We start from the raw sequence: 25,970 nt of genomic DNA, 5'->3' as shown, positions 1-25,970 counted from the left end.
TCTGTACATTTTACACGCTGCTGTGCAGAACTCCAGCCCTTTCCAACAAATCCTCCTTTTATGCTAAGAGCTGAAAAATTCTTCTGCAGATGGTTAAATCTTCAGCACTGCAGCAATAGTAAGGTGAGGCAGTAGCCACTTCTGGTACCTACTGCCTCAAGGAAGCCAAGATCTGCAGCACAGACAAACTTGGTAGGCAAAAAGTGAATAGTTTTGTTGCAAAATACCCACATTTTAAGCACTGACTGCAGTCACTGCATTTCCTCTACCATGTTAGTTCCATGTGTTCCAAGTGTAATTATTCTTTAGATCTGTAAGTATGCTAAGATTCTACTTGAACATCTCTCTTTTAAAAGGTGTATGCTGTTCCTAGAAAAACTAAATGTGTATAAAATTTAAACTTAATTGTCTTTTGTTACATACAAATTACCTGGACCTGTATGTACTATTTTAAAGATAAAATCTGTTGGTAGAAGATAGTCTGATTAATTTTTCTGTCCTCTATCTCTAAAGTGAGGTTAGGGTCAGTGACTTCTGTGGAACTCAGTCATGCAAGTATAGCTAAGTAGCATTTGGCTTGTAGTAAATACCACTCAGTTCTTTTCATCCACAGATCTCAAATGTCTTGAAATGATGGGTGAGAAGTTACTTCATTTAGTGTCACTTTACAGATATGGGAAGATGGAATTGTTACATTAATGCCATTAAGTTAGTATTGTAACTATTTCAACTTATTGCAGGAAGATATTTTTTAAAACTATAATTGTAGGATCACATCCCTCTCTAGTTCCTTATAATTTTTAGGGAAGGGCTTCATTGAAGTCTGAAATAAAATTATTTAATTTAGTAAGCAATTCTGTATTTTTATGAGACAACAGTAATTTAATTGCATCTTGTCAGATAATTGGCAAGCACAAGGTTTGATCTCAGAATGAGCTGGGACACACTCAAACATATGTTGATGGTTTTCTTCCTACCCATTAAAACATGCGCTGATTGAATGCAAATTCCTTAATTCTTCTGCAAGGCGTCAGAATTATCCGGTGCCACTTGCATGTTTAGGAAATTCAAGTTACCAGTGCACTCAGGCATTAAAAAAGTCTAGCTGTTGACAGTACATGCAAAATGAACAGTAAAAGGGACCACTGTGATGTTTAAAGTAGATTCTTGTACTAAAGAAAGTGTATCTTTTATTGTTTTTTTAAATAGGTACTCACACAACTCACTGTCTGTCCTTGGAAGGATAAAAGCATCAATGAAGTCTATCATCACCTTTTAAGTCTATTGCTTCAGTTGTAAAATTACCTCTTGGGTCCTACTGAAGACTGTCTAAGTGTATAACTTACTTACCATTTTCATCTACTGCCAAGACACAGGCCCCTTTGGACAGCAACTCCTCAACCACCATCTTTAGGCCATTTCGTGCAGCAATATGAAGAGGTCTACAAAAACACAACAACTAAATTCAACTTCAGTTTACAACAGATTTTCTGAAAAAAGTCAGGCAATGCTTAAAGCATACCCAGCATCTGAAACAGAATGGTTTCCTTCCTTGGATCATTAGAATTGTATCATAGACACTAAATTTTATTGCAGCCTTTGAAGTAATTGTCATGTTCCAGACCTATAAAACAAGAACTTTTTTGTGCAAGCACACAAAGACTGCTTAAAACTTTCCAGCCTAAATACTTTCTTTAAAAGTTTCTCATTTTTGCACTGTTTGCAGCACACAATTGATGTTTAAAAGGAAAAGGAATCCAAGACTGAAGAAACGCCTGTGATCTGTCCTTAATTGTGGCTGCTACAGGCTGCTCAATATCATTGTATTGCCTTTTTATCTTTGAATACTCAATTGCTAATCTCTGTTACTGCAGAGCAGCTGGAAATTAAAAATAGCCAATGGTTTGTTCCTTTCCTGGCCCAACACCCAATGCTCTGGTTTGGGAACAGCTAGCAGGACAAGAAAAAACATTTTCATGTTGGAAGAGAGAGGAAAAAAGGGCTAAGATGGAATAAATTCTTCTGCAAGCTCTAGGTGATCTGCCACTTGAACTGAATCTCCTGTGGTGGGATTCCCCCATGCCAACAGAGAGTTGCAGCTGATAACATATGCTATGGACAGAAGTTCCACATAAAATATCACCTAAAAAAAACCTTCAGAAAAGTAAATGTACCACCTTAAGTCTAAGTAAGTCTAAATAAATTATTTAAATTTAGGGTGAAGCTCACTAGAAATGCCAGATGTATACTTACACATTCACATGATTAATAAACATTTTGATATAGTCTTCAAATAAATGACCTCATATAATTTTTCCACCAGATTATGCACAGAAATGGCACAAACAGAATGAGAATTAAAAGTGAGAATGCAATACAATTTGGGTCTTTTTCAAGGGAAAGCATTCAAAAAAATCAGGAATTAACTTTACTGTTCTATTAAGTAATCTGAGACATGAATTTGAAATGGTAAACTGGAATATTCTGGTAAATCAACTGAGCTTGAGAGGATCAGGCTATACTTACGTCTGCAATGCATTATTTTTTGCATTAATAAGGCTCTGTTCTTGGATCTTGTCAAGTATTAACAAGGCACATTTTTCATGACCCTGTAGTCAGGGAAAAAATCCAAAAGTGTTAATTTGCTGAGGAGTTTGAAATTGAGGCAAAAGAAATGTTACATAATAAAAGTGAAATTTAATAACTCAACTTGAAATACAAAAGATGCTGCTCAGTAAGCCTGTGTAGAAGGTGAACTGAGTGAGTCTTAAAATACCATTTGTGAACCACCACTGCTGGGATGTTTTAGCACATTTAGAAATGTAGACATTCACCTGTCTTTCAACCCTGCATTCATTAAATATGAATTCACTTCCTCAGCTTTCAGAGGATGCTGTGTTTGCTCTTGAGTGAACATTCAGTGGATGATTTATCAGAACTACACAGTGACAGAGAATGCTTTCATCTCAGAAACGAATACCACACTTTGTGGGTCTTTAAATGCCTTTCTGTATTATTAATAAACTGCTAGAAAACCTCTTCAGTGTCAGAGAGCTCTAACAATGGAACTTTGGCAATAATACAGATCTGGGCCTTTTTTCTGATCCTGCAAGTTGCAGATGCTGAGCCTGCAGTCCTGGCAGGGGAACAGCTGCCTGAAGGACCTTGAGAATTCAGCAAGGCTCATGTGTCTGCAGAAACTGGAGAAATATGATCACACTGGAATCCAATCTGTGGATAGGAGCAAAAGAAAAGGCCCAGGAAAGGGAATCCTCTGTGCATTTTTTCTTGCAGAAATAGCAGTAGAAATTTGAGCTAAGAAGAAGGCGGCTTAGGAAGAGACACCATCACCCATCTAATCAATGCCTCTGGTTTTCACTCCTGCTTTGTTAAGGGAGAATTTTGGTCTCCTTTCACAGGAATTGGAGATAAATAAAAAATAATTTTATTTTAGTTTGTTATTGAACTTGTTAAGCTGCTTTACAGTGAGATTATCTGGTAAAACCGTAAAGGGTTTCCTTTACTTCTCTTAGTGTCACTTATGTTTCAGTTGTCATAAGAGCCATCCCTATTTCTCAATGTGCAATTCTTTAAAATAGACAAGAGAAAAAGCTTGGAACAACTTTCCCTTCCTCACCACAACTGTGACCACCACATTTCCACTGCAGAAAAAAACTTGGGAGCATAAACACACACATACATTCATATGAACTGATGAGAATAAAAGCACAGAGAGGTCTTCGACTTACTTTACTGCTAGCCAAGTGCAAAGATGTATTCAACTCCTTATCTTTTAATGTCAGGTCAGCCTTGGCAATGTTCACCAAAAAGTCTGAGGTATAGAGTAGAAATCAGTGATCAAACCCAATGGGTAGATGAACATGTCAAAAGAGAGGAAAAAATTACTGTTACAATATACATGTGCATAGAGGCTAATCAATTAAGTCTTTATGTGATGTAAGCCTTATAATAATGAAGTTACTGAATGAGAACAGACTAATCTTGTGCAGTTAATCAGCAACAAATGCACAGCTAACAGCTTGTCTGTGGTACCCCAAACTGTCAAACATATATTGATCTTAACTTATTTATGAACTTCCCTATTTGCAGAGCAGCAATTTTTGCCTGAATCACCTCTGCCTCAGAACGACTGTAAATCCTGCTGTGAGAGGACTAAGGGGATATAAAGAACTTGGGGTGCATCCTGTGCTGTTGAAGCTAGGGAAAAGGGAATTCTGCAAAGCCCATATGGTCCTCAGTCAGTGTGCTTATGGTACATAGTCTAGCCTGGAAAAAGCAGCTGCTGATAGCTGCCTTTCAAAGAATGGGGCTTCCTACAAAACAGGACAGGAATACCTTACATAATCTTTTTCACACTTGCAGCTTTACTGCTCCTCAAAATCAAGGAAGTCAACAGGAGAATAGAATGACTACTGCCCTCCTGCTCTTTACAGTGTGCTCTTGGGAGGAAGAAAGACCCAAATTTGCTATTGCAAATGTTCACCAAGACTGCAGAGTAGTAGTATTTTTAATGAACGAAAAGCTGTCTTCTCGCAGAAGGATATTATGCACATAATCTATTTTCCTTGCTCAGTTTTCCCAGGATGCCAGGGTTACCCTGTGGGGCAGAGGGCAGGGGCAGGGCTGCACTCACCGACGGCGCCCACGTGCCCGCTGTGCGCTGCCATCATGAGCGGCGTCCTGCCCGCGCGGTCGGCCGCGTTCACCTGCGCGCTGTGGCTCAGCAGCAGCTGCAGGCACTCCACGTGGTCGGCGAAGGCTGCGGCGTGCAGGGGTGTCCTGGGGGAGCAACACACACACAGCTGCTGCTAAAGAGGGGTGATAGCCCGACCTCCCCAGAAACCTCCAAGTGCGAGAGGTTTTAGGGCTTTTCCCTATCAAATTTCGAGTTACAACCATAAGAAGGTTGTAGTAGCAGCAGCTGAAGTAAGTTAAATAATATTTCCAGTCTCCAAAGGTGGATATGATAGTATGGAGATATGACATTGTGAACAATCTTGTATTAGCAGCCTATTTATTTTAATAGAGCGTATTGTGTAACATGAAAAGCAGTACAATCCCTCCTCCTTATTAAGCTGATTTTACCTTTTTTTTTTTTAGCAAGCCTCAGTTGGGAAGAAGTATCAGAAAAAACCAGATCCATTATTTTAAAGAATTAAAGTATTTTGAATTGCAGTCAAAGATACTGCAGCAACAAGCCACAAGTAACTGCAGTACTATAAAAGGCAGAAGGAATTCAATCCACTTTGAAGGTTATCAGTTTCTACAAGACACAGACATCGGTGGAATTCATTCACTGTGGCTCTTTGGCATTTTGGGCCACAAGGGTGACTACTAGAGATGAAAGATAGTTGGTACACAGCCCAGCTCAGTGCAGCTTCTGTTTTGCTTATCAGCAAAGGTGAGGTGCTCTTACCCTCACAGAAAGGGGTATTAAATTTGTTTTAATCAAGAAAAAAATAAGTGTTTGGTTTTTAGAATTTCAGCAATTTTAATTAAATATATACGTATGTGGTGAGGAGATTCTCAATGTGAAAAATGAAGGATTGGGCTGAATGCCCATCTCTTGCTGTAATAGTTTTATTTTGCTGCATAGACATTTTCAGTTGTGTGTCCTGAGAATGCCAGCACAACATGGAAACTATTAATGAAATACTTTTCTGTATGTACATAGTATCACCCCATTTAGCAAAGATAAATGTGTTTAAACATTTAACAAAGGAAACAGGTCCAGGAAAACAGCCTATAGCCATAGCTGTTCTAAACAAACAAAATACTATCACTTTTATATTTTTCCATATGTACTCTGACATTGAATACTTCATATTCTTGCTTCAAGTGAGACACCATTTAGCTGAGCTGGAGTGTAAACTGCTGTCTGAGTCAGGAAGTCTTAGCTCACCATAACAGATAAGGATTAGTGCCAGAGATTCAGGAATAACTATGAAAAATACTAAATGGAGTCATGAGATGCAATTTGTTAAAGGAACTATTACCTTCCTTTGTCATCCTCACAATTGACAATGCTGGCGTCGATGGCTCCGATGAGTAGTGATGCACAGTTTTCATGATCATTGATTCTGCCAAAGAAAATACATTTTTAAAAGGCCATGTCTATGTATTTTTCCACTTTCCAATATTGGTTTACTTGACCTCCCATTAATATTTCTTAGTGGTTATTTCTAAGTTACCCTAATATGCCTTTGTCTTAATGCTTTTAGTCACACTTCTGCTTATTCATCATCTCTCCATTTAACCAAACTGCATCAGCTATGATGGATTTCAGTCTCTAAAGCAAAGCTGATCCTTAATTCACTATGCACCAAGGTAATTTCCAAGTCCAGAACAAAGCTAGGATTAAAACCTTAATATCTTAAAATCCTTAGCCTGTATGTCAAACACCCCTGGGCCTGGAAAACACTCAGTCATAGACACTTACATGAAGAGAGATTTATTCTAATGTTCAAGGTACTGAAACCCACATCTCTTCCAACTCACACATTTAGTATTTGATTTGATTTGCATTTGATTTGATGGATGTGTTCAATCAATACTTCTGGGTTTTGCTAATTTGTCTCATTTCTTTATGAAAATGAACAGTATTTGGTAACAGTAATAGACACACAATATAGCTAACACACTTCCACACTGGATTAAAAGCTATTTTCATTTTAAATTTGCACACATGTTTAAACTGCACACATTTTAATAGTCTTGAAAATTGCATACTCGTTTGAAATAATATGAATAATGAAATTTTTTTCAAAGCTATTATGAGACATTCTGATTTAAAATAATGTGTTTTAGCCACAAAGAATTTTATTTCAAGTGATCAGCTTTAAAATCATTGCTCATTCAAATAATTTCCAAAAAAGCTTGCTTTATTCTCATACTGCTACTTTCTGCAGACGTATCCTAAAGCAACACTCAGTTGTTACTGGAGATTTCTACTTACACGGCACAGTGCAATGGAGAGAAGCTATTTCCATAGAACTTGTGGAAAAGTTTTTGTTCCAATAGTACCTCTATGCAGTTCTCATGACCTGTGAGAGAGCAGATATTTTACAGTGTTGCAAGCAGGTAGTTCGCTTAATTCATATTAGGCTTACACAGGTGGAATCTAACACTTTTCAGTTCACAATTGAACATGATGTGTATATAAGCTCTTACATGATAAATCAGAGGATTTTTAAATTTTATGGCAGCAGCAAGAGAGATCTGGGAGAATATTAGCATTTACTGAGAAAAAAGGAAAGAAAGTTTTTTAATGTGATGACATGTATGTTGCATTACATCCAAAGTTTAAATGTCAATACTGAGAAGCTTTATCCTTATATTAAGCCACAAGTTCAGATTATCCAGTTTGGAATAATCAGTTCAGTTCAGAATATTCATCTATTCACATGTCTCTTGCACCAATAGCTCAAAGGAGCATTCCTGGTCACACAGAAATCAATTTCAGCATGGACATGAATAAAACCAGAATTTCATCCTGGCTTCCTGTGACTTGGAGCAAATGAGCCACGAAGTCCCTGGGAGGTGCCGTTGGAATTTCCCTGGCCTCTGAACTGAAGGGTGCACACAGCAAGTGCTAATACAGACAGCACACAGGGATAATTTGCCTCTTCATTTCAAGCTCCTCCACCACATTTCCCCGAGCTGAGGCCACCCTGACCCGGGCAGTAGCCCCGGGAGATCCTTACCATTGTAGGAAGCCCAGTGCAGAGGCGTGTAGCCCTGGTTGTCCTTCAGGCTGCAGTCCTCTTCGGCAAGAGCCACCTGCAGTAACTCGCTCAGCCACGTGGCGTGACCCCGAGCTGCTGCAAAGTGCAGAGGTGTCCTGCCCCTGGCATCTTTACACAAAATAGAGACTTCTTTCTCTAACAGCATCTGGACGCATTCTTCGTGCCCAGTCATGATCTGGTAACAAAGAAATCAGTGAAGAGGCTGACGTAACACAGATTATTGCCCTGGCAATACTGACTGTGATTGACACCTGTGAACATGAAATGGTGTGGATGGGATTCAGCAGGCAGAGATGAGAGCCCCTTGGCTCACCTGCTGAACTATTCACTGCAGTTATAAAGTTCTGTATAAATATCATCCCTTGCATCAGTTCCACATTGGGTAAGAAGCTAGACTTAGCTAGGAAAGTCAGCTTAGTAAAGCTGGACTAGAAAAGATTCGATCTGCCTCAAGTTTCAGTGCCTCTAGAAGAAACTTACTTGCAACGTTCCAAGAAAAATGAAAGTAACTACTGGCCAGTTCTTTCAAAGAAATTATTTTCAGAATTCTTAAGCTGGTCAGGTACAAGAATAATGGCTACTATTATAAAGTAGAGGAAAAAAAGTGGTCTAATTATTATTTTGCCTAATTAATTAATGCAAATGTGAAATAAAAGCAGAGCATTACTAAGAGCAGATCTGTCTTGCTTTGTATCTCATTCATTATGCTTGGTCATGTTTTCAGTCATTTACAGTGCTCTCTAGATTTAAATATCCCTGCACTTATGAGTGAGTTGTAGTCACAGCAAAACAAATAATAAAGGATTATAAAAATTAAGTCACCCCTCGATGTAAAGCTGTGCATCCCAGGAGATCAGCTGCATCTACAGATGCTTCTTTTTCAAGTAATAAAGAAACAGCATCAATGTGCCCATATGCCACTGCAAGCATTAATGGAGTTCTAGGGAAAAAAAAGAAAACCAGAGCAGTCATAGCTATAAAATGGCACACTATTTGTCCCTGCTAACTTCCACAGAGAAATCAAGAAGCTCTGCATTTCTTCCACTCCTACCCATGAACCCGGTTCCTTTCCCATACTCATATATGACACCCAAGTGAAGACCTTTAGTATGAAATTATTAAGATATTTAACAATCAACTGCCACGACTGAAATAGTAACAAACCCACTTGTAAGCAGTTTACAGAGCAACACCATTCAAGACAATCTGTTCTCTTAATAACCTACAGTTACTGTCACCTCCAGTGACACAAGAGTTTTACAATACCAAGTCTTATGAATGCATGTCCTTGTTAGTTACCAAGATGACAATGACACAAAGTATTTCTTTTGCAAATGCCGCACATTTGCTTAAAGGGGATGAAGGGACGTGAGGAAAATATTCAAGCTAAAATTTAGATTAACATATCTTTCATTTGTTTCTGAAAGAGATCTATTCTCCATCTGTTTTTAGGCAGACTAATACCATTTAAAATTGAATGTGCAGACATTATGTGTGCAACATTATACGTTCCAGACACCTCAAATAAGTTTCTTAAACCATTCACATTTTCACTTCAAATATATATCTTATTCTCCCTCTATAACTGCCATTTAAGAAGCAGTAAATTTTTTGTAGGAACATCTCAGACACATGTGCCACCTCAAATAAACACTGTGTCCTACTGCACCAGTCTAATGTACCAAATAAACCCTAGAATAGCAATGTTTTAGAAAGAAGAAGACTTTATAGAAACACCTCAGGAGCCTATTCATTTTTTATGGAATCTGGCCCTCAACATCTATAAAAGACTGTTTAAAGTATGAAGCAGAGGCTAAGATTAATGATTAGTCCTTTCCACATGGCTTACATCAACTGAATGTGTACTTTGTAATCTCTGCCAAATTCTATGAGGAGAAGTGCAGGAAGTACGGTATTTCAAATAAGTACTTTTTTTTGAGAAATATGAGATGCTATTTGAATTACAGAGCTGAAAAAGAAAAGCCCACAAAGAAAACTTACTGTCCTTTGGCGTCTGTCACATCAGGGTTGTCTGCAACTTCCAGCAACAACCGTAAACAAGGTGTATGGCCATTAATGACTGTAAAGGGAAAAAAACTATGTTTAATTTCAGACACTTTTCCACTGGAATGCTTAGTGATAAGAAATGTCCTTATAAACATGGAAAATACTCCACCATACAAGAGATCAACATTCCCTTAACTTTCATTTAACTTGTGCCAGTGAAATGGTGAGCTGTTTTTTCCTCGACCTCACGAAGATGAGGATTGGTTCTCTTAGATACAAAAATCCCAAATGAGTAAAACAGAAATTGTGATATTCACTACTAGAAGATTTCTACTAAAGCAAACAGCATTTCAAAATCCCCCAGACTGAGCAGGCAGGCAAGGCTTTCTGTGCTCAGGGTTGGAACACAGTAGGAAGTACATTGTCAAGGCTCCTTAATTTTATGTGCACTGTACCAGTGAGTACTTCAGTGCTATTATGAAAAAAAAATCTGCAAAGAATGACCAATGATACAAATGTCATATTCATAAAAGCACATAACACCAGGGACTAAAATTCCCTCTGAGTTTATCCATTTTATCAAAAATAAGACTTATCAAAACATTTGGGTTTAGTGGTATTTGGGGTTTTGGGGATTTTGCTGCGGGGGGGATATTTTGGGGTTTTTTGGGTTTTGTTGTTTTGAGGTTTTTTATGTAACCCATTGCTGCTAGGAAACAGCTTTGAGTCACTGCATTCTGTAGGGCCTGACACTGAACCCCATTTGTGTGTCAGCTGGCTTTAAGGCTTCAGACTTTCATGGTGAAGAGACAGATATTTTCTTCTTTGAAAAACAATTCCTGTGCTCAGTAGATACACGTTGTGTTCTTATTACAGCAAGTCATGCATTCACACTGCCTACACCCAGTGGGCTGAGGCAAAACCCTTGGACACCACCTATGTCACATCGTGCTGGCAGAGAAACCGGTGCACATCATCACATTTAAATTACTCATCCAAAAATAATCTTAGTTGATTTACCCAGAAAAATAAAAGGCATTTTTACTTATTTACCAATAAGTAATGACATATACATAACATGTAAACAGCTCTGCAGGGCTGGTGATTGTCTGGCTTGCGATGGGGAAATAAAGGTCTGTTCTTTCTCCCAGCAGGAGGAGGAGAAATCATAACTTGTTCACAAAGATGTGTGAAAATGATTTTGGTAAATGAGTTTTAGAACAGATACTCCCAGAAATTCCTAGGAGCTGACCCAGTGATGGCTAAGCATTACAGAATCTGTAGGGAATGTTAGTTTTGCCAACAGACAACAATGCTAACACCAGGGGAACACTTGCAATGGATTCCCCAGGCTAGCCAGAGGAGAGGCCAGTGGTAATGAAATTACACAGGGAACATATCATTTGGGCAAAGGAAATTCTCTGTGTTATGAGGCCAGAGGAAGTCTGTTACTTCATGGGGACAGACAGAAAAAAGAAACACTTCATTAGGTGAGTTCTCAAGTCACAAATCCCTTTACTGACACAAACGTGCAGAATTCTGTCATCCAATCCACCACTTGAGGCCTCCTGAGCTCAGTGTTCAGCAGCTGTGCCGGTGCAATGAGAAGGAATGAAGGCAAACAAGCTGAAGGGGATGGGCACACATTGCTTTCTTCTTTCTGCCCAGTGCACGCTGCTGCCCTGCAAGTGCTCATTCTGTGCGTGCAAGTGCACGCTGGCACGCCAGGGAATAATTCAGCAAGAATTCTGTTGGATTTCCCAGCAGGAACCACCTGAGCTCCCACACTTGCAGCACACAGACTCGGAGCGTGCGGCAGCCGCAGGCGAGCTCCCGGCAGGCGGCACCAACCCTGCTCAAACACTCCTCACCAAAGCGCTTCCCTAGGGAATGGCAGCATGGAAACGGCCACTCTGCAAGGGGATGTCTGGAGCAGGTGGTGGTGGGAGCTTTACTCCAGAGATCATTCCCACAGAACTCTGCAGAGCTTTTGAGTGGAGGGTTCTAAACGTTGTCTTAATGAATATTTACCCAAAGTGCACTTAACTTACATTTGAAAGCTTTCAAATACATGCCAGCGAATTTCCTTTACTAAGGAGTTCAAATACTCGCCCTACTGTGCATTACTTTCCATTCTGCTCAAGGTACGTGTTCCCTTTTGTGCCTCGTTCCTGGCTAGGATTTTTTGCCTTTTTTCTTGGTTGTGCTTTTTGTATATGTGGTTTTTTGTTTGTTTCTTTTTAATACATATCTGACTTATTTTGCTTCACTGCAAATTTAAACAACGATTTATTTGCATTCCTGGGAACGTGTTTTAGTCTGAGAAGCAAAAAGCATTATGGACCAGAAAAGTCTGCAATGAATCTTCCTGCTGGTTTCACATGGAAGGCACTCAGTACTACAGTGATGGAGGTGATTGATTAAAAAACAAATTAAAAGGGGGCAGGGGGAACACAATCTGAATTTATATGAAGGTAAGAAAGATGTGTATTAAAATAACATCTTCTATTCAACAAGTTTATTCAATTTACTCAACAGATTAGTATTTTAAGTCAGAGCTGTTAACAAAAATATGGCTTTGTTACCATTCACTTTTCTCAGTACTGAAGAACCTTTACAGTTCAGTTGTGACAACTGGAAACTTATGTCACTGTAACCACATTTTTAAATAAATCCAAATCTTTGCTACAGTGATGACATATCAGACAGAGTCACACCTTGGTCACATCAGATCTCAAGATACATTTGAAGTAACTACAGGGAAAACTCTTGACCAGCACAGCTCAGTTTTGTGGTAGCACTAATATTGATTTCAGTTTTTATCATGGGGAGAAATGTGCTGAGTTCTGATGCAAAGTTTAAGCAGACAGGAAGCATTTTTAGTATGCAGTGTGGGTCTACTACGAGCCTTTCCTTCAGTACTGCAGACCAAATTGCTAAGTCTATTTGACCTCATGTTTCGAGGTTGCATTTACATGATCACACACAGAGAATAAACTGATACTACAGAATATATATATGCATTTCAGCGAGATTAAAAGATAAGCAGAAAGACTAAGTCTGGCCCTGAATTAATTATCCACGTGGTATTAATTTTCCTTCCCACTAGAGGCCACTGCTGCCCTGTAGGGAGCCCCTCCTGCAACAGCAGAGGAGACACGTTCCCTTTGGCACTTTGCATATTTACCTGACAGGTACCTGTCAAATAATAACCTTCAAATAAATGACAAAGTCCATATTTCCCAGCTCATTTTGCATGTTACGTAATTAACACCCCACACATGAGGAAAGGAGCAGGCTGCCAGCAAGTGCAAGTTCACAGGCTGGCTCAGGAGGAGGGGGAGCCTGAAAGAGGGGGGTGAATTTCTGTGGTGTTGCCACTTGAAATGGTTGCAAGTTTTAAACACCAGAACATTTTCATTGATAGTCAGAGCCCACTTCTATTTTTCAATCTTTTTTCCAAAGGAGAAGCAACAAGGCAAGTGTCCCCTCCTCCCCGATTATTTGGCTGAAGAAGCAGCAAGAGAAGGTGTCATGAGGGAAACATCACACCTCCTGAAGAGTAGGCGGTAACAGAGAGAGGCAAAGCAGGTAAGGGCAGAGCAGTAGTGGTATGCAAAAATATGGAATTCTGTATGAAGGAGAACTGAACCACAGGGGATAGAGGAAAAAATAGATGAATGAAACAGTATAAAAATGGTTTAAATGTACAACATCAGCAAAGATGTATCACTCCTCAGGACATGTGAGAAGGTTCCTCCCTTTAGAAGAAATGAGCATAGCAACAGCAGGTAAGTAAATGCACCTGCTTCAGTGTGGGAGGGTTTATACCACAAGGGTAGCATAAGACCACACTCACCTGAGGCATGGAGGGGCGTCCTTTTGGTGACATTGTCCTTTACAGTGACAGAAGCACCCTGGCTGATGAGAGCTTCCACACACTCTGCATGTCCTCTAAATGCAGCCAAGTCCAGAGCAGTGCGTCCCTTGTCATCCTTAATATCCAGATCTACCAGAGATTGGAGAAGTACCTCCAGAGCTTGATGATGACCATTATAGGCCTAGAATTATGAAATGTGTCATGTAAAGAACACAACTCCTGTCTTTCAAAGACCTTTCCCATAAATTGTAAATAAAATACATCCCTTTCAATGTCTCCTAAACACAACAAATCAGTTGTGTTGATTCCTGTTAGAATTATGAAATGTGTCATGTAAAGAACACAACTCCTGTCTTTCAAAGACCTTTGCCATAAATTGTGAATAAAATACATTCCTTTCAATGTCTCCTAAACACAACAGAAATCAGTTTTATTGATTCCTTATGACTATCTCTTCAACATAAAAGGATTTTTCCAAATGACACTGTACCCAAGAAATCAAAAACTGTACCAAACAGTTTTATTGCACTGTATCTCTCCACCAGAACATCAGAGAATCTCATTCCATGAGCAAAGCCTAGGCTCAGCTTTGGACATATATTTATAACCCAGTTCAAAATACAATTTAATTTCCATTTAATTTCACTTCAGTGTCTGTGTCATCTTCTTACCCAAGTGTTAGAGTCAGGAAGAGCCCCGAGCTTCAACTGCCTATATCTTAATTAACTATTCCAGCCCAGAAGCTGGCTTTGTTACATCCCTTCCCACCTTTTTCAAAACAAGCCCACAGTTAAACTTGCTTCAAAGACAGAGATTAAGGAACTGTTCTAGGAGATACTGATCAAATGCTTTACACATCTGGTACTTACAGCTAAATGCAAAGGACTTTTTGTAGCTGCGGAATCAGAATCCTCAAACATATTGTTCGTTTTTTCCAGAAGCTGGGAAGAAAAAAATAAAGTCTTAAAACATTTTTACATGAGACAGGAAAAATTTTCATGGACTGTAAATCAGCAAAGATATATTTTGGCCACAGTAATTACTGAAGGATTGCAAAGTATTTTCAAGATTTTCTGCACAGGGTAAAGCTATAAAATCAGTTTAAAAGCTTGTCATGAACATCCTTACCCTGATTAATTAGTTTCCATGAAATCCTGGGGCCTGCTTGGGTGAGAAAGGAGCCCTTAAAACAATGGATTTGTGGAATAGAGCCCTCAGTAAATTTGCATTGGAGAAAGCTCAGTTTCATGATTATACAGCATGTGCAAGCCATGTCTGATACAGTGTTTTGGGTAATTCTGACACATAATTACCACTGGGAATAATTATAACTGAGCTGTGAATCACTGATAAATTATAAAATTGACTGAAAGAACAATCTGCTCCTGCAATGACAGTCTTCCAAAATGCAACATGTCCCTGAACATCCAGTAATTACATCCAGTAATATCTAGTAACAAATTTGTATAATCCTCTTCATTTTACAGCTTAAAACCAAGGACATTTCCATCCATCTAGAAGGAGGAGCTATGGAAAAGCACCACTCCACAACAGAACAAGAACCCTGACAACTTATCCAGCTGAGGCTGCAAAGAAAATCATACACAGTGTTAAGAATGCTACTGACAACTCAATATTTGTTGAGTGGCACTGCTCACGTGCATGGCCTTTTCCTTAATAATTACTCAGAATTAGTCTCCAAAAGCCTTTGGGACTGGAAATCAGCATCTTACAGAAAATCACCAATGGGAGACTGTATAAAAAAAAGCATGACAGTCAACTAAAACTGACTTGTAATGTTTCTAAGGCTACAAGTACATTTTTCAGTCTTTTTCAAGGTTTTTCGTTTGGTTGGTTGTCTGGTTTGGTTTCTGGGTTTTTTTTTAAGACATTAAGGAATTAATCAAAAGACTGAAAAATGAGAAAATATGTAAGTTTTTTGTGACAATCTGGACAATTTTAGGCTATGACAACATGGAAAATTCTCCAAAGAGACCATGAAAGGCTCCAGGGGGTTTGCCTGTGCTGCAAGATGATGGCATATTCCTAACACTGATGTAGGCCTGAACTTTTGGTGTAACAACTTAGTCTCCAATAGACCTGTATCAATGATAAATTTATCCAAAATCAAACTGAAATAAAAATTAGCCTTAATAATGCATAAGATATTACAAATCTCTTATTCAACAAGGCCAATAATCTGAATCCTATGGAAAAGCTAAAAAATGAAGCAGTAACTTAATTTTCTTGTATATTTTGTGCCTAGCAATATGTCAGGACTATGTGTTGATAAAAATACCAATCATAAGCAAGAAGTAGGTGTGTGTATTAACAGGTAATGCAAATTTTAACACTTCCCTGCAGCTAAGAGGAAGAAAAAAAAATCAAGCCTCCCACCAGTTTCTTGGTAGGTTTGGGGCAGAAGAAATGCATTTGGTGTTGCCATGTGGAACCACCTCCAGTTAAAACACTGTTCTTCTCTTATATAAGAGAGCTGTGAACAGGATGAAGCAGTAGCCAGCTATGAACACACAAATGCATCTGATTTTCTCTAGTGAGTAAACAAGCTAAAAAATCCCACCAAACAAACCCAAACACTAAGCCTGTTCCCCTGCCTACCTGATACTGGCCTTTAGTCTGTGTCCATGAGGCCAGCACAGCAGACTAATTTAATCATTTTAATTACATTTATCATCACATGTTGAAATTTCAGGGTCAAAATAACAAGTAAATACTTCCCTTCACCTGTCAGAAGGCTCCAAAAGTCTCCAGGAACAAGGCAGATAATTGCCTTTCAAATAGATGAAAAAAAAACCACACAGAAAATTGACAGAATTAAGGCTCTAAAGGCACAAATTGTGGGATTGGAGAGCCCCTCACAAAAGGCATCTCCATGGCTTAGTCAAAGCAGCTTAGGCTGGTGCAGACCAGGCTTAATGAGCTTATTAGTCTTAAGGCTGAATATCTCCATCATAAAGTCAAGTGCAAACACGCGTTTGATGGCAAACCTGGAAGCTCTCATAAATAGAGCCACACACTGCAAGAGGAGAATTTATAAAGGAGAACAAGAAGAGGAAGATAAAAGACACAGCACTAATCATTTTTTTGGCATTCCTTGTCAAGCATCGTTTTTTAACAATTAAGTCACTTGAATGATAAACATAATGTACAAAGAGATAAAAAATACCAAGTCCAAGTCACCAAGAAATCCCCCAGTTTTACCAGTGTTTCTATAGTTCGATGGATGCTTTTATACCAAATTACATATATTTGCTATAATAACACATAGAACAGTGTGTCCTTGGGGGACTCTAGTTCCATTATACTTAGAAGAAGCTATCCATAGTTGCATCTGGTTTTAGAAAGGTAAATTTATCATTCAGAATCATTTGTCCTGGCAGCCATGGAAGATTAAATCCCACAGAGCTCACAGAGCAATCCCAGCGTGTCTGCTGTGCTGCAATCCATCCCTGCCTGTGGAGCTGCATTTCACCAAAGACAGACAAATAAGCATGAATTACCAACAGTTTATTGTTACTGGTGGCTGACTGGACAATGTCCCAGCATACTGCATTTCTTATTTTTTGAGACTTTACAAGTTTGCCTTGTAGCAGACTGCATTTTTCTGTACCGACTGCCACAGATTTCAGGTGGATGTCAGAATTGTGCAAAGACCCTGCATGAGAGGGGCACTCTTCCCTGTGGGCAGGTCAGAACCTTTCTGAAGGCAAGGGTACCCTTCTTCTCTTTCTGCCTCTTGGGAATTCCCAGCATGACCCTTTCACTTCCTGTAACAGCATTTTTTAATACTGTCAGCAATTTTGTGAAGTCTTCTTCAGCCTCAGAAACAGGAACATGAATGCTTTGGGAGGTGCAGACTAAGATAAAACATCAATTATTCAGTTCTAGACTTACAAACTAACAGCACTACAAGGTTGCTATTATAAACTCTTCTCTTCCCTAGTTCAGCATGAAGATGAATAACTTTTACAGTTCACACCATTTCATTTGTGCAGTAAGGGTGTTTACAGGCATAAGAGGATTTACTGCCTGATTTTATTCTGTGGTTATAATAAATGACTCTATAGCAGGATACAGTGTAGGTTCCCCCCTTCATTTTTGGGGCATTCAGATATGCCAGTTAATGAGTCAGGATACTTCCTATGATTGTCCTCGTAATATATTCTAAAATTCAGCTCTGGTATTTAAAAAAAAAAAACAAACCAAAAAAACAAAAAAACAAAAGCAGCTTCATGGAGCATGTCAGTAATTTAAAATTACCATTAAGCAGAAAAAGAGATAATACTTACATCATGCATAAAAGGTTTAAGCTGCACTTTTCCAAGCAAGAGTCAAAAGAAACTCCAAGCCATAGACAGTAAAACAATGGGCAGTATCTCAGACCCTCAAAGAGAACAGAATGTGTGATGCTGTCCAAGCCATCATGCAGAGGCACCTCCAGGCACACCATTTCAGTTATGTCCCAGGTTTGTGCTAACTGGCACTGAAGTTAAAGGGACTTTTCTTTGAGAGTTTCACTGTTTTATTAGGGCAGCTTTGACATTCCAGCACACACACTGGCAGTACTGCTGGTGAACCCCTGCAGGTTGGTGCCACTCATGCTAATTGTAAAATGGCAAAGCATTACATTGGCTGTGTATATCCTAAAAATGGCCTTTACTCTGAAAAGTTATTAATCTAACAGTGCTCCGAAATATCCACACATGTGAAGAGCTGATCAAAAGGCAATAAAGAGAAAAGAAATAGTTGGGACTCTGCTCTTCTGCAACAATTCTGCAGCGATGCCGCTGATCACTCACAAGGTCATTCAGAACTGGCAAATGGTCACGATTTTTAATGTCACTTTCAGAACTGAATACAAATATATGAGCTAGGTGTCACTTTGCATCTCATATTTCCTGATAAATTGCAACAGCTAATTGTCTCTGCTCTGGGAAAACATGCCACCAGCAGCTTCTTTTAGATAAAGGCTTTTCCAGCAAGTAGCCAGGACAAGACTGAAAATGCTCCTCAGTTGTTTCTGATGATACAGAAAAGAGCAGTAAAATGAACCTCTGTACTACTTTATCTCAATGAGGGAAGTATATTTTAAAATCTCAGAATTAGTCCTAATTGATGAAAAATTCAAAAGTGAAGTGGCACAAATACATCCTCAGGGGAACAAGCAATCCTGTAAGCTCCCTCCATATTCATAAATACACATGATCAGATTATTTTCACTTGATCAGGTTAAAACCAGTATGCCTCTTAACCTAGTGCTGATGCTTTCCTAAGATCAGGCTTTAAAAATCCAATTCATCAGTACAGACATCAATTTTACTCACATGCACAGATATGGGTGAAGTTAAATTAACTTAAGCAAGGAGTATTTTCACAAGAGCTGAGGCTGAGCCTGAAGAGATGTGTTAGTAGCTCTGTACAACTCCTCCAGTACCAAGTTTAAGTATCCAATATGGTCACTACCATGCAAACAGGACACTTACCTGGCATGTAAGAGGACACTGTTCAGGTCTTTAAACATATCTAAATCTGAAACTCAAGCAGGCCTCCAGGCCCTGGGCTGTTCTCAGCTGGGGCACTGATCTGCTGTTGGAGCTCTTCCACTCCATACAAAACCATTTCATGTTAAACCATAGGAGTGCCATACTCAGTGGGTCATAGGGACAGGTGATTGTCACCCAGTGGGTGTTTAAACAATGCAGAACAGCTCCAAATGAGAGTGAGAGATCACCCCCAGTACCAGCCTGTGTAATATGTTGGTTACTCCTTGGGATACAGAAGTCCAATTCCTTTGTCAGTCAGAGCAGAGAATTGAACTTGGGACTTTCACACTCAAATCACATATATCATGTTTCTTTCTGGCAGAAATTCTACCTCAGAGGTTCTGTAAAACCTCACACTTTGCTTTAAGGTCTCTCTTAGCCAAAGAAACTTTTGCAAATCTTACAGGTGTGCAAAAGGTATAGGAAGGCTTATATTTAGAGAAACTATTAGAAGTTTCCTCTTTAGATAGAAAACTTGAGGACTGGTGAATCAATTTTTAAAATGTGCATTTCAGTGTTATTTTTGCTACTCTCCTCTCATTTGAGCCTCTACTCTGAAACACACACCAGTACTTTTTAAATTCAAGCTTGCTTGAAGCTACGTAATTTACATTTCTTCTCCAAAACACTTGAAAATTGGCCACAAACTTCCAGAAAACAGCCAAGTGTGGTTCCATTTCACATTACCAAATGCAAGGCTACTTTAACATCCAGGGAAGTGTCATGCCAGGCAGGTACGTGCACTGGACTCACAGCTCCTAAGACTGACAGAGGAGCAGCAACAGCCTTGAGCAAAGCTGGAGCCTGCAAGCAGCAGGAAGAAGGAATTCCAATGGAAGCAGAAGCAGCACACATGCAATTGCTTCAAGTATGTGGCATGCTGGTTAAGAGTTGTGATTCTTCTTCCTCAGGCTTCATCAGAGTGAATACAAGGATTTGCAAAATACTAAGAAGTTTAAATAAAAATACACAACATGCAATTGCTTTTCATTTACTCACTATGTCCAATGGAGTTTTGCTTCCAATCTAATTAAAAATGTCAATTAGAATTAGAATAATTAAAGACAGAAACACTCAAGTGTAATGGTAATCTGAAAATGTTTCTTGGTTTATTTTTCTTGCATAGTAACTGCATTTCAAGCAATGCATGAACAGAACCACGGACCTGACCCTGTGTGCCCCATCCCTACACTGTCCACACCCAGCAGAAATACTCCTGAAGCAATGACACCACAGCCACTGTGGACAGATATCAGTTACATTAAGGGAGGAAGGATGAGAGGAGAATAATGACAATGTTTAAGATCAATCTCCTCAACTGACAAAACACAGATCAACAGATACGTAATACACACACACAGTGGGAGGCTTTGCTTAATGAAGTGAGATTGCTTTGTAAACCTACAAATACCAATACACTAGTGGCAGTTTCTGTTTGGAAGTCCACTCATGCAAGCAAATATGTTGCCTTGGATAAATAAATCTGACTGCACCCCTAAAATCCCAGTGACCACAGTGCTTTCTGAGAGCCTAATACTTTAATTCAATGCAATAGATGCATTAGATCAGATGTCCTTTTCTCTGGATTCAGTAGATTTGAGGGAGCCAGATATTCTTCACACATAACATTTAAACACCACACACACAGATACACAGAAAGGTGTTTAAGGCAACAACAGAAGTTCATGATCTCTTTCCTAACTGAAGGGGAAAATGTCTCCTGAAGTTCTGCAGTGGCTTTGTTGTTGCCTGCCAGAAGAAAGCAGATTAAAGTGTCTTGCTTCTCCACCCCAGGAAAACAAAAATACAGACTAAAAAGGGCAAGATGTGTCAGAGAGACAGAAAATAAACCCCAGAGATGCTAAGCAACACTCTATCCTACAAGGGAAAGTGCTAGCAGGGTGCCAGGGCAAACAGTAAATTCCTGCCCTTGCTGATATCCTAAGCAGTATTAGATTTTTAAAAAACACTTTTAGAATCCAAATTATCTGGTTTCCAAAACATAAAATCTAAGAGAAACTGCACTTCTACAAACGAATTTATATCAATGTATGGGAGCATATATGGGCTCCTATTGATTATTTAAGCAGTGGGTACATATTGCATGCTGACATCAAAACTCAACCAATTAAATCAGTCTACCATGATTTGGGGGTTTCTACAACTGACAGACAAATTAGGTGCATTAAAATTATTTTGGAGCATTAAGTTCCTACACTTTTCTCCTTTTTAGAACCACTTAAGTTAATGAGTTTGTGCTTTTCTGCTCCACATGGGAAAAGCTCTGACACAGGTACAAAGTAATTCATCACACAAAACAAGGCTGCCTCTGGCTTCAGACAACATGCTCCCTTTAAGAAAGAGGGTGCTGGTTGTGGAGACAGACAGGCAACTATGAAGGAGAAAACCCAGGTTGTATCCCCCACATAAAGAGATCTGGGTTAGAAGGGGGTCCAGGGGCTGCCATTGGACGAGAATCCAAGCCAGATCCCCATGTGGAAAAAGCTTTTTAACACTGATCCCAGCCCCTGCTGTGATTCACTCAGTAATTACCAGCGTCCTGCTCTCAGAGGGATGAATGAACACATTTGTGTTGATAGGAGATGGGTAATTAGCAGCACCTCGTTGGAGATTCATGGAGTCAGTGATTTCAATTTCTCCACAGGCTAAGGAACCAAGTGTCAGAAGGCACATCTGATCTGCCTTGCAGTGCAGAGCTGCTCTGATAAAGGTGTTCCCCAGCCTCTCCATTCCCAGTGTGGCCTTGTGCTGGCCAGACACCTCCCCCAGCCCCTGCTCCCCAACACGCACAGAGGGATTTGCCTTTTCTTCTGGGCATGGCTTTTGGTTAAACCGTGCTCTCCTCCCGTCCTTAAATGATTTAGCCCCTGTGACAATTCAATTTCTGTTAGTCAAAGAGGGAATTACATTTGCTGATGGAATAAAGAGAAGAGCAGATTAAAAGAAAAAGTATCCATCGTTTCATACAGTCAGAGAAGAGATTTCACTGGAGGAGACAGGCATTTAATTCTGTTTGGCCTAGCATTGCACAGAAACCTGTTTTTATCAGCACAAAGTGCTTGACTGTCTGTCCGCGTAGAATTCTAATGTGAAATTACAATTTAAATTCCACTCTTTTCATGCCAACAAAGCTCCTGTGATAAGAGATCATTTCAATGTAAAAAAATGCACAACATTTTTCTTTTCTTCAAAGGAGTTTGGTGATGTGATCAGCTCTAAAACACCAGGCAGCAGCGATGACCAGTGTCACTGACTACCAACAGCAAAGTCAGCCCCAGCCTAAACAAACCTGAGGTGATTTCTAGAAGCAGGAAGGCAGGTGGGAGTTTCAGTGGCTTGCAAGCACATATGCTACCATTCAGCCTTTATGAATGGCTCCCTACAGATGGAGAAACAGCTGAGGAATCAGCTTCCACTCTTCTCTTTTTAGCAACATCACATCATTCATTGCAGGGCAACTACCCCACTAATATTCCAGACAACCTAAAGGTCCTCCAGGAAAAAGCTTCTCTTGTTGAGCTCTGTGGTTGAACACACAAAACATGAATTTGGTTTGGGTCAAAGATATGACGTTTTCACTCTTAATCCTTTTTTCTCCCAACACCTCCCCACAAAGAAATGTAGCAGAGTCCCAGTCAAGGTGTTTGACTCATGGTAAACACAAAAGTCAAAGAATGAAAATATGTTTCTATAGATAAACCAGCCCTTCCCTAAACTGCATTCAAATGTGCAAATACTTTATAACACTGAGGAACTGCAGTGCTTAAAGCACAGACCAAACTGCCCAGTGAAGGAAACTCCACTGATACTACATCTTTTTCTTTGGACTTACTTTTAAAGGTGAACATTTATTTAGAAATAAGCTCTTTTAAATACCTACTAAGAAAACTGGGGGAGAGGGGGGAAGGTAAATAATAAATAATCTTACAAGGTCTTTTATAAACTTGACATATTCTGGAACACCAAAATAATTCCCTAACATTTTGCTCAAGTTTGCTATTGTGCATGTAGAGAAATACATTATTCATAGAAAAACAAAATTATTGTTGCACCCACCCAGTTTTGACCAGAATTAAAGCTCCATATTTCAGATGAACTCTTTCCCCTAACAAGGTTTACGCCCATAAAGAATGGTCTTGCTCTAGGCAAGATAATTCCTAGATATTTTCACTTATCAGATATCAATAATAAACAAAAATATTTACCCAGGGGATAAAATAGTAAAATAACAGCTAATATGGCACTGAAAAATAATGGTTTATTTACATAATTCACCTGACTTTGCTTTCAGTCCTTCTGCCATCCTGAATCCCAGCATTGCAAAGAAATCAGTGTAATGGTGGTGCCTCTATCAACTAGTTAGAGTTATCAAATGTCAAGTTGTTAAACTCAGGCCTTGGTAAAGCATTATAAAAAATTGAGTCAGCTTCTTCTGCCAGTGGGTGCAAAGATGATGGATCCTGGTCTTGCTGTTGGATGAGCACAAATGCTTTCTGACACATTTACCCTTTGTATTCCAGAGAGAAAATGACATGCCTGTTACCCTCCAAACACCAGTGGAAAAATCCTGGTTCCCCACATAAGTTTCAGGCTGGCACCCCGGCACACAACAGTGGTTCTGTGCATGCAGAGGACTAAAATTCATGGCAGTTGTTTTTCACCATTGTACACAGAACAGCTGTGTGACTCTAACTCTGTAAATGATGCTTCACCTTGGGTTTCCACACTGCAGCTTGAGCCACAAAGACAGGAAGACTGACAGGGAAGAACACGGAGTTTTACTGCCTGAGTATAGAACACTTGCTGCACAGCTGTCTCTGGCCCACAGCTGGCATTTCACCCCTCCAGATTAAAAGAAAACCCAACACCTCTGACATGCACTGCATTCCCAGCTCTTCCTTTTGTCTGCCCTGCCTAAGCAATGCCAGGATTTGACAGCAGACCATTGCCTGCAACTGAGATGTGCAGAAGATGTGCCCAGCCACAAGTACAGGAGAAGAGAGGGGCCCCTGCTCTGTGCCCAATAAAGGAGCAGTGCTATTTTGAGTGTCCTAAACAAACGTGCCTGTAGGTGGGAGCTAAAAAGGCTTAACACCCCACCTGAAATTGTGCCCCAGGCCTGCCCTGGCAGAGTTAGTGCCCCAGGTTTCCAAGCTGCTGGAACCAGCTGCAGGCCAGCTGCAGCATTTTCCTGTTGTGACACGTGTGCTGTGAAAGCAGCACGTGCTGTGCAGAGCTCCTTCAAATAACTCAATACTTGACTCTTCAACACAGAAAGAAAGAACCAAACAACACGTAACACTAAACAACACACTGTGCTCACTGAAGCATGAATATCTACATAATTTTCCAATTGGAGCTTAGTTTTTTGGAAGCAATAAAGTCAATTCATATGTAATATATACTATTATATAGCATATATAATGTATATAGTAATAATACATATAATATATATAATTTTGGATCACTCTATATATCAAGCAGTTAACTCTCACCTTTATGACACTTTAACAAGTCAGATATGTCTACAAATCCATTCTATACATCTCCCAAATCCAATGTTTGGCTAAAGATTGTTGGCATCTTAGAAGATGCAATTACTAATCATTCAGACCGAGAGTATTAAAAAAGGAATAACCAAAAAACAAAACAACAAACAAACAAAAAAACCAAAACAAACAAAAAAAAAAAAAAAACCCACCAAAATTCTCAGCTGCTTTACATATAAGGTTGATCTTGATTATGGTAACTTTATCAATGTTGCCATTATTTTGCCAGAAACAAAAAAGAAACTGCAGGTATGAAGCAAAAGCTATTTACTCCCTCAGTATGCAAGTCAGATAAAGTGCCAGGTGGGTGGATCAGGCACATTCACTGTCATTTATCAGGAACTGTCCCTTACTCCTGGCACTTAGGCATACACTGAGAATATTTTGATCATGCTTAAAATTAATTTGTGCACACATAAACTCCAATCAAAGACAACCCTTAAGCACCAGGCTGTTGAATAAGGACTTGATTATCAAGATAAAAATATTTTTAAGCTACATCTGGGTGCAAATACTTGAGTTTACTGCCCCATATTGCAGGTTTCCACAGATTTCTTATTATCCAAAGAGCTGCAGTAGCAGCCATGAGGGGAGTTGCCCATCGTGGCACATGCACATTCCCCATCAGCAGACAGAGAAGTCCCAAAGCAAAGCGAGCACTCACCAGCTCCAAGCACTGCCGGTGCCCATAGGCAGCCGCGTAATGCACAGTGTTGTACCCCTCCTTGTCCTGGATGGATGGGTTGGCATCGTTCTGGAGAAGGAACTCGAGACACCTGTGGGAAATTCACTGGGGTAAATGCGGGCTCACAATATTTAACAGGCTCCTCCCTCGCTGCAGCGGGAAGCGGCACTGAAAACTGGCAGGGAATCCTGCACTTGGAGCAGCAAATCACTTTTCACCAATAGCTCCTCAATTCACCATGTTTTTAAACAGAAAACCCCCACTCCTCTTTCAAGATTAACTTCACAAAAAAGATCTCCAAACTAACTCTTGTGGCTACTCTAGATTACAAAATTGATTTTCTCTTACAAAACCTGAACGATTCTGTGTGCATGACATAAACAGCCTAGAACTGCTACTCCTCACACAAAAACTCAGATATCAAACCATCGGCCTCCAAGCATGCTCTAGGACAGCCTGGAGAAAAAATATTTAACTGAGTTACTTGAATATATTCTC

General features: G+C 39.6%; 1 protein-coding gene across 4 annotated transcripts in view; it reads right to left on the bottom strand.

Annotated features, from left to right (window-relative positions):
- The window catches only part of ANKRD44 (ankyrin repeat domain 44), a 130,425-nt gene that overhangs the window by 5,440 nt on the left and 99,015 nt on the right, over positions 1–25,970 (bottom strand). For 2 of the 4 annotated variants that reach the window (XM_041403717.1, XM_041403713.1), the window contains exons 16-28: positions 25,452–25,563; positions 20,217–20,243; positions 14,523–14,594; positions 13,633–13,834; positions 9,768–9,846; positions 8,589–8,706; positions 7,725–7,941; positions 6,977–7,064; positions 6,018–6,101; positions 4,655–4,800; positions 3,750–3,832; positions 2,527–2,609; positions 1,351–1,442 (exon numbers count right to left, since the gene is read on the bottom strand). In XM_041403717.1, the coding sequence (XP_041259651.1) occupies positions 1,351–1,442; positions 2,527–2,609; positions 3,750–3,832; positions 4,655–4,800; positions 6,018–6,101; positions 6,977–7,064; positions 7,725–7,941; positions 8,589–8,706; positions 9,768–9,846; positions 13,633–13,834; positions 14,523–14,594; positions 20,217–20,243; positions 25,452–25,563 (1,403 nt within the window). The remainder of the gene's footprint in view (positions 1–1,350; positions 1,443–2,526; positions 2,610–3,749; positions 3,833–4,654; positions 4,801–6,017; positions 6,102–6,976; positions 7,065–7,724; positions 7,942–8,588; positions 8,707–9,767; positions 9,847–13,632; positions 13,835–14,522; positions 14,595–20,216; positions 20,244–25,451; positions 25,564–25,970) is intronic. The other 2 variants (XM_041403714.1, XM_041403715.1) reach the window with 1 other exon arrangement.

Source organism: Onychostruthus taczanowskii, unplaced genomic scaffold, assembly GCF_017590055.1.
Source record: "Onychostruthus taczanowskii isolate IOZ18803 unplaced genomic scaffold, ASM1759005v1 scaffold20, whole genome shotgun sequence".
In the NCBI taxonomy this organism is placed as follows: domain Eukaryota; kingdom Metazoa; phylum Chordata; class Aves; order Passeriformes; family Passeridae; genus Onychostruthus; species Onychostruthus taczanowskii.
Note: the sequence above shows the minus strand (reverse complement) of the source record. Positions and strands in the feature narration are given on the sequence as shown.